The following is a 13905-nucleotide window of genomic DNA, read 5'->3' as shown; positions in this document are numbered from 1 at the left end:
TTGCGTTTGCGCGCGAACTGTAAGTACGTGGGTTTCGGGGTCACGTCTTGACTGGTCGCGGAGCAGGCAGCTGGGGGAGGCGACAAACCCACCGGACCCAGCGACCTCCGTCACCCTGTCATGGAGACCTCAGCGCACAAGCAGCAGCAGCAGCAGCCTGAAGGGGGCAAGATCAGGAACCTGCCCTGGTAGGAGGAGGCCCAGCAGCCGCGGGGAAGGGGGTCGGCCGCGCGGGGAGGTGGTGGCCGGAGTGGGCAAGTGGCAGGTCCCCACCCCGTCCTCGCCCCGCCGCCCCAGGGTTCGATCGGCACAGGGGTTCGATCTCGTGTCTTCTGACACTACCTTGACCTCCGTGGCAAAATATTCTTCTCTCTTGCCAAAATATTCTCTTCTCTCGGTACGATTATTGGTCAGATTCTAAACTAGAATAATATGATGATGATGATGACAACGCTCCCTAGTTAACTTTTATTTAAGTGACTTTCTATTAGATTAGCAGGCACCCTATTAGATGTTGGAAATTTACAGACACTAGGAAGAAGGTACTGTTATTCCAGTTTTACCAAAAGGTTAAATGACTTGCCAGAGGTCCAGAGTTGGAAAATAAGTTTGTATTTGAACCCAGCTGGTCCAGATTCAGAGCTTGCACTCTTAACCATCCTACTCACACAACTGTGTCTTAGTGATGGTTTAAAGAGTGAATGGATTTGACTTGATTTCGGAAAACTCCAAGTTGTTTCTTTTCAGTTTATTGTTATCGTAATAAAAATACATAACATACAATTCACAGTTGTAACCATTTTAAAATGTACAATTCAGTGGCATTAAGTACATTCAGAATGTTATGTAACCATCCCACTATCTAGTTCCAAAATTTTTCATCATCCCAAATGGAAACCCCGTACCCATTGGCAACTCCCCATTCCCCCCTTCCTCAGCCCGTGGCAACCACTAATCTACTTTCTGTTTCTTATGAATTTGCTTATTCTGGATATGTCATATAAATGGAGTCATATGATACGTGGCCTTTTGTGACTGGCTGCTTCTTTTTTTAAAAGAAATTTTTATTTATTTATTTTGGCTGCACCGGGTCTTAGTTGTGGCACACAGGATCTTCGTTGCGGCATGTGGGATCTTTCATTGCGGCATTCGAACTCTTAGTTACAGCAGGCACGCGGGATCTAATCCCCCAGCCAGGGATCGAACCTGGGCCCCCTGCATTGGGAGTGCAGAGTCTTACCCACTGGACCACCAGGGATGTCCCGTTACTGGCTTCTTATATCAGTAACTGATTTCCTTTTATTGCCAAATAACGTTCCCTTGTGTGGCTATACCACCATTTATTTATCCATTCATCTGTTAATTTATATTTGGATATGAGTTCAATTTTGGATTAACTTAGGTGCCCATCCAGGTTGAGATTATAGGCAGACAGCTGGAAAGATGAAATGAGAGCAGTTTTTTAGCACTATTGATATTTGGGGCCAGATATGTGGGGTGTCGCGGGAGGGCATGGGGGTTGTCCTGTGCATGGCCGCATGTTTAACAGCATCCCTGGTGCCTATCCTCTAGATGCCAGTAGTACCCCCCACTCAGCTTTGACAGTGGAACATGTCTCCAGATATTATCAAGAGTTCACTGGAGGACAAAATGGCCCCGGTTGAGAACCACTGTTAAAGGGTTTTGTATCTCTTTCTGTTTTAGTTAGGATATGAAAGGATTCTTTTGCACATAACAAAATGTTCTTGCCTTTATATATGTTGTAATCAATGCTAAATTGTATTTCAGGGTTGAAAAATACCGGCCACAGACACTGGATGATCTCATTTCTCATCAGGACATCTTGAGTACCAGTATGTATCCATGTGTCAGCGGCTGGTATCCTAGTCGAAGGACCTGAATACACTTCTTAGGAATGTTGTCTCTACTGAGTAATAATTTTGAAGGATCTGATTGAGCTTTATGGGATGTGGCTTTAAGAGCTGAGTCCTTCAGATTTTTCATTCCTGCATCTGACCCAGATTTGAACATATGGTTGAAGTACCTTCAGCCCAACTCGGGCCTGCAGTGAATGAGGCAACTCTCAGAGACTGATGGCCTCTCTCTTTCTCCCCCTGACCTTCAGTTCAGAAGTTTATCAGTGAGGACCGCCTGCCGCACCTCCTTCTCTATGGTCCGCCAGGGACGGGAAAGACATCCACCATCCTGGCCTGTGCTAAACAGCTGTACAAAGATAAGGAATTTGGCTCCATGGTCTTGGAGGTAAATGGGAGGTTTATTGTTACTCTCGAACGACTCCAGCCTCTTACTTTTAGGTCTGCTAGTTTTGTTTTACTTTACAAGTTAGTTGCCCTGCTGGTGGTTGGGAAAGAAGGAGACATAAGATGTTTTAATTCACTTTTTTTCTATAATTGACATTTTTGCCTGGACTGGTACAAGCTAAAGGGCAGTGGTAGGACTAGGTGTCTTTCTTTGCTGTTGCCAACTTTTACCCAAATCCTCAGCGGTTGCTCGGTTGATGGCTGTCTCCCATGTGCCCCCAGATCCCTTCTGCATGTTGCTCCATGCTCTTCTTGCCCCGCCCCGGAAGGCTGCGAGCTCTCTTGCCCTCTGGCTCCTGGTTGGGTTTGGCCAGCAGGGGCCTGGAAGGGGTTGGGGAAGGGAGAAGGATGCCTGGTCCTGCCCTGGGGGTCACGACAGGCCAACAGCTTCCCCACCCGCAGGGCACAGCACGCAGCCTTTCCCCCACACACACACCCCACCAGTGCCACTCCCCCACCAACCCCTTAAGACTTGGGGGTGATAATGGGCCCCAGTAGGCCTTGAGGTATTTGCATAGCCCTTGTGGTTTCCCCACACCTTACCGGCACCTTTTAAAGTATCTCTTCATTTAATTCTCTTCAAATTACTGAATTTGAGTATGCCATCTGTTTACTACTAGGACTCGAGCGATAAACTTAGCTTACGAAATTGTAAATATTGTCTATTGTAAGAAAAAAACTGTTTAACTTGCTTTTGTATTATAGAACCTTGCTGCCACCAGTGTTCTTACTTCATTGTATTAAAGACTTGGTAACTTCTGGGTTGCTCTGGGTTGTGGTAGCTAAAATTAGCATCATTCTGCTCGTGCCAGAGGCGCTGTTCACCGTGAGCAGACCAGTTAATTATCCCCCGGAGCACGTCAGTGATTTTGTCCTCAGAAGGGGGAGGAAACACACACGTTGATTGGCCTTTCAGAGTATAATGGAATGATCTAGTGAGTTGTAAGTTTTAAATATAATTGTCATCTTATTTTTAATGATTATCTCTTATCTGTCCTTAGAACTAGAGACCTAGCTTGCTGAGCAGGATTGATGAAAAGGCACATTAATTCACAGCTAGCACACCAACATGTTTTCTATTTATTTTGGCTTCTCTCTTTCACATTTAGCTGAATGCTTCAGATGACCGAGGAATAGATATCGTTCGGGGACCAATCCTGAGCTTTGCTAGCACAAGGACAATATTTAAGTAAGAATTCTTTGCATAATTTCTCTCCCTAAAGATTTTGATCAGTGAGGTGATAGAGTTTAATTTCTTAAATCCTCTCCTTTGCTAGTTTGTAAAAGTAAGGGGAAAAGAAAAAGGCTTTGTCAAAAGCAGTCATGAAAGAGAGATAAAGTACAGGAATGGTGGTAAGACATATTAAAATGCAAATATTAAAACAAAATATTATCTAAATCTATATTAGCAAGTTCTCTGGGGAAGCATTAATTTCATTACATCATAAGACTGGAGGAGCTAGTTTGAATTTAAACAAAAATGAATTGAGATCAGGGTGGATAACTAGGATGGTGGTAAAAAAAGAAAAAGAGGAAAAAGCAGCACTAGAATAGAATAAGAGGCTACTGGGTGGAAGAAAGATGAAGGTGCCAGAGGACATAATCTAACACAAATACAGAAATCAGACCTCCATGCGCTTTGCCCACAGATGCCTGCTTTGGTCAGAGTTCTAGGAGAAACGAACTTCATGAGCCAGGGCCTGATGGCACAAATGTGAAGGTGTAGGTTTGGGCCTGGAAGTCAAAGGGAGATTGAAGAAGGCTTTTTAGGTGGTACCAATTGTTTTCCTAGGAAAGGCTTTAAACTAGTGATCTTGGATGAAGCTGATGCCATGACTCAGGACGCCCAGAACGCCTTGCGGAGAGGTAAGGAGCACAGCCGTGTACGGTGTGTATGGCTGAGGAATGCTTTGGAAGGAGAGTTAGCAACTTTGGACATGAGATAGGACGTGGCTTCTTTTCAATTTTCATTCATCTTCTGGCCCAGCGAAATCTCTATATACCTTTCACTGTGTATCCCACCTGATGACCTAGACAAAAATCTCTGTACCGGTGGTTACCCCTTTTAATAGCGTAAAGACATTAGCCTTTTGGGGACTTTTAGGTATGACCAGACACTGGTGTTTCATCCTACTTTTCCGCTGGGTTCAATTTCAGGGTTGGGAATTTGTACTGTTTGATGGGAGGGAATGGGAAGTCTTTCATTTCTAAACTGCTAGATAGGTCTTTCTGCTGTTGGTACCGTTAGATACAATATAGCCAGGAAAATAACACTGGAAATTTAGTTGCACTCAGAAAGCCGACATGACTTCCCTACTTGCCAGGAGAATGATTGGGCCAGGAAAGGAGAGTATACTGTGATTTGTTGGTCTTAAAGGTGCAGTTAATTTCTTTGCAAGGACATTCTTAATCTGTCTCATTAAGATTCTACGGTAGACAGCTAGGAGAGAAGATGATCTTTAGGAATTCTGGGGAGGGGTGGATTGCAGCCCATGTTTAAGAAGTGGAGGAGGAGGACAGAATATCTTCTGGTCCTAGAGGCTTTGGCCACCTTTCTTCAGCATCTTATTCTGTAGAGTCAGTCTGGGCAGATCCCAGCGTGAGAACGTTGGTACCTACAGGTTGAAACTGGTGTCATAGGCATCTCTGAATTCGGGTTAATGCTTTCTCGAATGCTCTAAGGGTTCAAGACAAGGTCCACTGGAAAGTCTGCAAAAAGCCACCCCCCTCCCCCGCCCAGTAGAAGGTGGCACGTCATCCGTTTGCCAAATAGGATTTTATGCAAAAGGGCAGGCGTACTGGATTTCATATCTTAGTGGAATGGAACGGCAAGAGTGCCGGGATCACAGCCAGTCATGAAAAAGGAAGCATTTTGTCCAGTCCCGTGGACGTGACGTGTGCATCAGCTCTGGGGAGAGAGTGGATGGTCTCCAGGCTCACCCTCTCTCGCTGCAGTAGCTTTCCCACTTGTTTGCATTCTTGATTCCCCGCTTCACGTGACCGTAGGAAAGTTCAGGGTTTCTGGGTCCCTTGAAGAATCAGGATGGACGTGAGGTGGTTCTCTTTTCCCTTGCCAGTGATTGAGAAATTTACTGAAAATACCAGATTTTGCCTCATCTGTAACTATCTGTCAAAGATCATCCCCGCCTTGCAGTCCCGGTGTACAAGGTTCCGATTTGGTCCCCTGACCCCTGAACTCATGGTTCCCCGCCTGGAACATGTCGCAGAAGAAGAGCAGTAAGTATGTTGAAAAGCAGGGAAAGCGGGGCCTTGGGGACTGGGTATCATGTAAGGCAGCTACTGGTACGTCTGAAGGCGATAACGTTTGTAAACAACTCGGGAGAGCCTGGCACAGGGTAAACCTCATTGTCGGCCGCCCTGGTAGCTCACAGACATTCTTCATAAAGGTCATTTGGTTCCTTACTGGAGTCCATCATCCTCCCCTAGAAGCGGTCCCACTTTCCTCCTACTCTTTGTCTTTGGAAACTGCACACTGCCAGGTCCCTCCTGTTAAGAAGCCTGTAGCCTTTCTCAACTAGCAGGGAAGGTCCTGAGACATCACATTCTGCGTGATCAGATGCCAATCAAGTAGCCAGCCCGAGCTGCTGCTGATTCGACAGGTGCTTGGGCTCTGCGAGCGCAGATCTCGCCAGCACCCTCTCCTCTCCAGAGAACAGAATTCAAAGCTACCTGCTCAACACAGCAATGCTTGGCCCCAAATGATGGTCTTGCTAGACTTGGACTGGGCTGTGACTACTCACGTGAGGCCCACGTCCCCAGCAGCCAGAGCAAGTTCTGGAGCCTGTAAATCAGGAGAGTATTGTTGACTCCGTCCTTCCCTTTTTTCTCTTTCATTGTTTCAAAGCCTTGATCTTCACAGTCCATCTTGTCCCCTCGGGGAGCATTTGTGCTCTCAGGGCCTCTATATCCCTCCTGCCTGTTTCCTTGCAGAGTTGACATAAGTGAAGACGGGATGAAAGCGCTCGTAACTCTTTCCAGTGGAGACATGCGAAGGGCTCTGAACATCTTGCAGGTAGGGCACCGTTCCTAGCACATCTCGAGTTGGCGCTTCAGAATACTTTTTCAAGAAAGGCATAAGCAAGAGCATGACCGATGTGTTAATTCAGAAATCTGGAACTGGTAAGACATCTCCTAGTATATCATAGATGTACGCCCACCTTTGTGTTTTGATTAATTGAAAGAATAATTTGTTGCAAATAAGGGAAAGATAGGGAAGGACTCTGCAAAGTAACATAGCCGACAGGCAGTGGCCTCCTCTGATGCGGCCAGCTCTTAGCAGTGTAAAAAGTACAGGGCTCGAGCTCTCCCGTGCCCACCCGCATTGCTGCCTCCGCAGTTTCCTCCTGACCCTCCTGCAGCTCAGTGGCTGCAGCAGCCGTGGTGACTCTCCCCCTGTCTGCCCAGAGCACCAACATGGCCTTTGGGAAGGTGACAGAGGAGACCGTCTACACCTGCACAGGGCACCCACTCAAGTCAGACATCGCCAACATTCTGGACTGGATGTTGAATCAAGACTTCACCACGGCCTACAGGAGTATCCTTTCTCTTGTCCTTCAGTCAGTGCATTAGGTGCCCAAGGCCTGAACGTGGCCTCACAAGCTCAGGCTGCAGGCAGCACCTACACCCTACTGGCAAGACAAGCGGCTACACGGGACACCTTTCAGCTTGTCATGGGAGCAAGATGTCTGTGGGGGGGATGGGTACTTGTCTTTCATGCCCCAAGTTGTTCCTGAAGGGCCCTGAGCTGGGTATGGCTTGAAGCAGCTTAACTCTCAGATGGGAGGGAAGCACTTAGACCTTGGGTGGAAGGTGCAGTCATTTTCAAGCAGTTAGTGTTACTTTTGTTTTGCTATGAAATTAAAATCTAGCTGTAGTGATGGAAAGCCTTTTGGGCAATGCATTTGGTTTTGTTCTCTACTAGACAGAGATATCTTTCATCTCCCTTAATGGAGGTGAAAACAGAAAAATAAGAACTGGGGTCCAACACGTGCAACTTCAGAGTGAAGGAAACAGCTGTGTTGGCGTGAAAAGCCCTACTTTCAAGTCATTCTCTGCAGTGTTTGTTCAGGAATTTGTTCCCTTTGCCTTAACTGCTCCTCTCTAGATATCATGGAGTTGAAAACTCTAAAGGGGTTGGCATTACATGACATCCTGACAGAGATACACCTGTTCGTGCACAGAGGTAACCTAGGTTCTTCCCCAGTTCAGAAGCTATGCAGAAGGTGGCATGCATTGGGGTTGAGGGTGGCTGGAGAGGGAACGTGACGCTTCGTTTTGGAAACAGAAACAGGAATGAAGAGGTGTAAACCTGACCCCTCATTTTCAGTTTTGTTTTGCTATTTATTTTTTTTATTGGGTTGGCCAAAAAGTTCATTCGGGTTTAAATAAAACTAAAAGACACATTTTTAATTTTCGCAAAGAACTTTATTGAACGTATTCACTAACCGAATAAACTTTTTGGCCAACCCAATATCTGTGTGTCCGTGTCTTGCTTTTAAAACCTTGTTCCAAAAATACTTTTTTTTTCGTAAATTCACTTTATTTATTTTATTCTTGGCTGCATTGGGTCTTCATTGCTGTGCGCGGGCTTTCTCTAGTTGTGGCCAGTGGGGGCTACTCTTCGTTGCGGTGCACGGGCTTCTCATTGCGGTGGCTTCTCTTGTTGCAGAGCATGGGCTCTAGGTGCATGTAGTTGTAGCACACGGGCCCAGTAGTTGTGGCGCACGGGCTTAGTTGCTTCACAGCATGTGGGATCTTCCCGGACCAGGGCTCGAACCTGTGTCCCCTACATTGGCAGGTGGATTCTTAATCACTGCACTACCAAGGAAGCCCCCCAAATACTCTTTTGACTTCTAGAATGCTGGGGAAAAACAGGAAAGAAACTCCTAAAGGCTAACTTATTTCCTCCAAGGGTCTGTATTTTACAGCAGTATGTTGGAGTTTGTATTTCTAAAAGGCTATTTTCCCCAAAAAGAAAGGAGGAGGAAGATCTAGCTTCACAAAACCAAAGCAGCCTCAACTAAACCATCTTTAGGTCCACACTTGGTCGTATGTCCTGCACAGAGAATTGCTCCTCTACCTTGAGAGCACATGTGAATCACCCCAGACCAATCCAGTTGGCCCTTTTGGGGGAGAACCAGACACGAGTGTGTCTTTGAGCTCTAAGTGACGTGCTCTTCAGCCTTGTGGAGAAGCTCTGCCTGTCCAGCAGCCACCTGCAGACACTTAGGTCCACGAACACTGTTCTGCCAGTGCCTTTCCAGGCCTCTCCCTGGCTGGCTGGCATGTGAAATTCTGCCCGAGAACATGGTTGGCTCAGGCCCAGCTCTGCACTTTGAGGATGCTGAGCATGAATCGACTTTGAAAAATCAATTATTTATGTTTTTTGTTTTTTAACATCTTTATTGGAGTATAATTGCTTTACAGTGGTTATGTTTGTTTTTAAAATTGGGACAGCAGGGCTTCCCTGGTGGCGCAGTGGTTGAGAGTCCGCCTGCCGATACAGGGGACACGGGTTCGTGCCCCAGTCTGGGAAGATCCCACGTGCCACGGAGCAGCTGGGCCCGTGAGCCATGGCCGCTGAGCCTGCGCGTCCGGAGACTGTGCTCCGCAACGGGAGAGGCCACAACAGTGAGAGGCCCGTGTACCGCCAAAAAAAAAAAAAAAAAAATTGGGACAGCAAGTGAGAACTTCGCTTTCACAGTAACTTACAGAGCGGCCCAGTGCTGACAGGGCAGTGTGGATGGCTCTTCCATCTTATGATCACTCTGGAACCTGCTCATTTTTCTTTTCGGCTACTCTCCGAAGACTAAAATGAATAAAAACTATGAAAACCTATGCAATTTTTACCTCCTAGAGGTGTGGTATCTTGAGATCTGTGGCCTCAAGAGGTTAGTCTTATGTATCTGATGTGGAAACTCATACTTCTGTGATTTTTTTTATATATATAGTAGGTAATGACAGACCCCACTCATTTGATTTTGTTTTTCCCCCAGTTGACTTTCCATCTTCAGTTCGAATACATTTATTGACCAAAATGGCAGACATTGAGTGAGTATTTATTTCCCAGTTTTAATTCTTTTCCTCCTTTTTCCCCATTGTGAGTTGTTTCTCCTTGCTTGGTTTCAACTGTTTTGTCTAAATCATTCATATACAGTAGAGTTTAGTTTTTGCTGGAATTGAATTATTGAACGAAGCACAGGGAAGGGTGTGAGCTGCTTATGTGAAGAACGTGGATAAACACAAAGACAGGTACAACTCGGTTACGCATTTGAGATAAAGGCCTCTCCTTCGACCTCAGAGGCCTGGTCCACCTTGGTTCCAGACATGCTCTTGTTATGTGGGAAGCCTGCTTCAGTTCAGACATCTAGGTCGTTTGGGGACGGCCAGCTATCCAGCTGTTATTAAGGCCTTCTGGCATACGAAAGCATATTACAGGGAAAGTAAACATAAACTCAATTTTCCACTTTGCCTGCTTCAGTAAACACAGTTATTAGCCCCCAGTGAAGCTGGCAGCTATCATTTAAGTAGACAAAAGCACTAGGTTCAAAGTAGATGTCCACGTAAGCCAACTAATTTGCCGTCGTTGGCTTTCACACGTACCAATTAGGTCACTTCTTATCACTACACGGTGAGTAGCATGATTTTGCTTTCAATGGCTGGGCACTTGAAAGGTGGCAAGATGAAATACCAGTGTCTTGCTTTATTGACCACAGAACCACAGATACGGCAGCCAAGCTTCCCAGTGAATTACGAGGAAGGGATTCTTAATTATAATTCCTCTCGATGCATTTTGCAGGTGAAGAAATAATGCCTAATCACATAAATTTTGCATATCTGTATAGAGCTTGAACAAAGTTAAGTTCAGAACACTGCTACTGGGAACAATTTTTTTTTTAATTTAATATTCCCCCCTGCCCCCAGTTTGAATAAAATTTATAAAGGAGTGTTTGAGGCAACAAAAACATTAGGGGACATGCACGAGATTGCTGCCCAGAATGAATTTCTCTCACCTCTTTCCAATCCTTCTCTGGCCAACTTTCAGTCTGACTGCTGTTGTTCTCTTCAAAAGGCAGCTGTTGTGATATTCTCTCTTCTTACCTTTTGTTTGATTTCTTTTAGGTACAGACTTTCTGTTGGCACCAATGAGAAGATACAGCTGAGTTCCCTCATTGCCGCCTTTCAAGTCACCAGAGACCTGATTGTCACAGAAGCCTAGATGCTGAGGACCACTTGCTGCCTATTCTCAGGCCCAGCAGTGACTGGAGAGCAGGGGACACAGTCACCCCCACTTTCAGAAAATTGTTCCAGGCATGGGTGGGCAGACATGTACCCAAAGTACCGTGTTTGTGGCTGGTTGGAGCAGGGATGTACAAAGCAGTTTTAAGGTACAGCTCTCTCACTGCACTGCCCATTTGTGTTTTATAAGGGGGGGGAAAAGTAAAACCTTTGTAGCCTTAAGGCTTTTACCCTTCAGTTGCCTGGGTGATAGGAAATGGGCTACCCCATTTGGAATATCAGGCTTTCAAATCTAATACAGTCCAAGTGTCTTCCAACTCAAGGTAAAAAGAACATCTTCAGAGTTAAGTTTGTAAATCTAATCTGTGGCGCTACTTTAAATAGGTGTTAATGGATTTCTGGCCCAAACTATTATACTCTTATAAAGTGGATTCAATTTTCTTTCTTACTTTAAAACTGGCCTTTTTATTTCTCCTTTTGAAGTAGAGGAGTTGCTAGCAGGTTCCCAATTGTGGTGTGGACAGTAGCGAAAACATTCATTTTAAATGATGCTATTGGGGCCAGAGGTCATTCAACACTGGCTTGTTTAACCCAGGGCACATAAGACTAAGCCTGACTCTAAACCTGCAAGTGCTGAAAGGATTGAGACTCTTCATCTTTAATCTAAATGTAATGCAGTTTACCTGCGAGCATTTGTGCTGCATGTGTGATAGTGTTCTGCACAATAAAAATAAAGCAGCTTGCTTGTTGTGTTACAAGTGACTCCTCTTTCCTTAGCCAATTACACAGACGCTGACTTGTTCCACTTGCATTTATATGAAAAAGCCTCCTCCGTCCCTGATATCAGAGAATCAACTTTCTTTGGAGGCTGTTCTTTATAAAGGTGTCCAATTCTTATATTATCAAAAGGGAGAAGGTTATGTGCATCACACACATAGGCCTCGCTGCCAAAGGACAAAAGCAAAGTCTGAAGCTAATGGCTGGGGGTGTGGGGTGAGGGGCTCAAGGAGGTGGCCCAGAGCCTCTCAGGCTACACTGTACACGATATTTCAAGATAACCACAAAACTTAATTTTGCCCAGTCCATTCCCAGCTGTCTTGTTGTACTCACTAGTTTTAAAAGGTGGGTTTTTTTTTTCCTTAATGGAAAAAATGAAACGGCAAGCCAAAAGCTTTTAACTTTCTTTCCTTCGATGAAAGCCTCTCATCTTGAAATGTTTTTCTTTCAGCAACAAAGGCAGCAGAGGAGAGACTCCTCTGCTTTTTCAACACGTTTTATCATGGTACACAGGCCTCCACAAAGCACCTAGTAAGAAAGCCAAGGATAAGATGTTGCATTTCTTTTAAAATAATTTAAAATATATTAAATTTTCCAAAGGCAGATTTTGTTTGAATGAGGTGTCTTCATTAGATAACTATACGCCACGAAGAACAGTACTTTGAAAGAGCTAGTTGTGTTTAGGGGCAGAGTTGAGACTGGCTGATGAGTCCAATGAGGTGAAGCAGTCAAGTCAGATCTTGTACAGAAGAAAATCAGCTGAAATGATGACGACACCAATTCTTCACACAATTAAGAGACATCTTCACAACTGTTGGAATTGAGTACTATGGTTTTTAGATACCATTGAGAAAAACACAGTTGTACCTTAACATCTGTTGAGAAAATACAAATAAATATGCTAACTGGTGAACAACTGACAGATAATTCAGTAGCCACTGATACAGTCATGCAGTTGAGGAATACGTCCCATGTAACATGACACACAAATCTGGCCTCCAGCACATGCACGCCATTGTTTCTTAAAAAAAAAAAAAAAAAGCCAAGTCTAGTGTCTGTATCAGGAGCATGGCCTCTGAGTCACCTGGACTTTAGTTAAGCTAAGTAATATCTCACCCTAGACGGCTCTGTGAAAACTGTCCCGTGGGTCAGAGGAAGGAAAGCCCTTGTCCACATCAAAGCGGCTCTGACCAGCAGGAGAGAACTTTCACCAACACCTCCTCTGCATCTGCATCAACGACGGACACTCCCATTCGAGGGAGTGGAAACTTCTTGGAATCAAAATGACCAGAGAGGGTCCAGCACTGCTGTCCATTAAGTGGACTGAAGGTTAAGGTCAGGCTCCGTCACTGCAGAAGTGGAATCCCTCTTCTACGACTGACCCTCACACCTCATGGGGAAGAGACCCCTGGCCCTGGCGAGGCCACTGGAATCTGGTTTTGCTACATTCTGTTCACAATCCCAAAGAGAGATTCTATTTCAATCCAAGACCAGATGTTTGGCCCACTGCTCCAGCTACTTGTCAGGAAGATTTATCCTGCTACAGAGGAAACAAGTAAGACTACGGAGACTGGCTTAAAAAGTTCTGTATGTGAGGAACTCTTTCATTTTCTTAGGGATTGGCAGCGCTAGCACTTGGTACGTTGTTAGGAAACTTCGCAGGGCTTTCCGGCATAAGTGCTTCAGTGATGACAGGACCCGAGGAGCCGTCCAGAACTGGACGTGGCCATCCCTTGTCCTGAAATGAGACGGAAACCAGTGCGTTACGGCAGACCTTGGAAATGTCTGTTTTCATTGGGACAGATATCAACGTTTCTACTCTCACTTGCACTGGCAGGAGACTAGAGAGTGAAACGCAACCTGGACCTTGGAAATAGATATGAAGGCTGTGGTGCTGAGTAATTAAGGCTGCTGAGGGCAGCAGGAGAACTCAAGGCACCTCTGGTTCCAAAGTGCTGTCTCTGTCAGTACAGCCCTTTATAGATCATACTATGGGTTCAAATGTAACAGGGAAGAGTGCCACCTGTTGAATTACAGATGTTCCCTGTAAGGTGGTCTCTGCCCTAAATGGTTTCCTATATAAATGCTGCATCATCTTGCTTTCCGCTTCCTTGCAGACTTGGCCTGTTAATAGCATGAATTGTAGATCTTTCACGTTGACATTTAGGCTAAATATTAAGAGTAAATGATAAACTCTATTAGAAGAGAATATCAGAATTTTATGTAATCTCAGATTTCCTTAAAGCCTTCCTCACAGGCAAGAAAATTCTAGATGCTTTCTTTCCTTAAAAAGCTACATGGAATACTCAGCAGAAATCACTACCCATCTGTTCGGCTAACAGATACGTACCCCGTGGCAATAACTCCACCATGTGGAAAAAATGTGCAGCAGAGACCATTGGTCATAGGAGCAAACGCAATTGGAGTTTTCAGTTCCAGGGCCCAGATCCTGAGGAGCCTGGAGGAGAAAGGGACGTGTCAGCAGACCTGGGGCCAGACCCCAAGGGTGATGCTACAAGCCCTTTCCAACACTTGCTCTGAGGCCACA

General features: G+C 45.3%; 2 protein-coding genes across 5 annotated transcripts in view; one reads left to right on the top strand and one right to left on the bottom strand.

The window, feature by feature from the left end:
* Nucleotides 1–3: 3 nt before the first annotated feature.
* RFC5 (replication factor C subunit 5) lies at nucleotides 4–12287 on the top strand. Of its 2 annotated transcripts, XR_002179429.3 has the most exons (12): nucleotides 4–188; nucleotides 1789–1853; nucleotides 2126–2262; nucleotides 3431–3510; nucleotides 4114–4187; nucleotides 5399–5558; nucleotides 6273–6354; nucleotides 6747–6876; nucleotides 7447–7524; nucleotides 9338–9392; nucleotides 10464–10729; nucleotides 11809–12287. XR_002179429.3 is itself a non-coding variant. In XM_004310889.4 (11 exons), exons 1-11 carry the CDS (start codon nucleotides 121–123, stop codon nucleotides 10558–10560), a joined length of 1026 nt encoding a protein of 341 aa, XP_004310937.2. In that variant the 5' UTR covers nucleotides 4–120; the 3' UTR covers nucleotides 10561–11338. The 2 variants fall into 2 exon arrangements, 1 of the variants encoding a protein (XP_004310937.2); XM_004310889.4 differs by lacking the exon at nucleotides 11809–12287 and having other exon boundaries at nucleotides 10464–11338.
* Nucleotides 12172–13905, bottom strand: part of WSB2 (WD repeat and SOCS box containing 2) — an 18953-nt gene continuing 17219 nt past the window's right edge. For all 3 annotated transcript variants that reach the window (XM_019950229.3, XM_004310888.4, XM_019950230.3), the window contains 2 exons: nucleotides 13708–13815; nucleotides 12172–13095 (listed from right to left, as the gene is read on the bottom strand). In XM_019950229.3, coding sequence (XP_019805788.1) covers nucleotides 12933–13095; nucleotides 13708–13815 — 271 coding nt within the window. In that variant the 3' untranslated portion in view covers nucleotides 12172–12932. The remainder of the gene's footprint in view (nucleotides 13096–13707; nucleotides 13816–13905) is intronic.

This window comes from Tursiops truncatus, chromosome 13, assembly GCF_011762595.2.
Source record: "Tursiops truncatus isolate mTurTru1 chromosome 13, mTurTru1.mat.Y, whole genome shotgun sequence".
Lineage (NCBI taxonomy): Eukaryota > Metazoa > Chordata > Mammalia > Artiodactyla > Delphinidae > Tursiops > Tursiops truncatus.
This window is presented reverse-complemented; position numbering and strand designations above follow the sequence as displayed.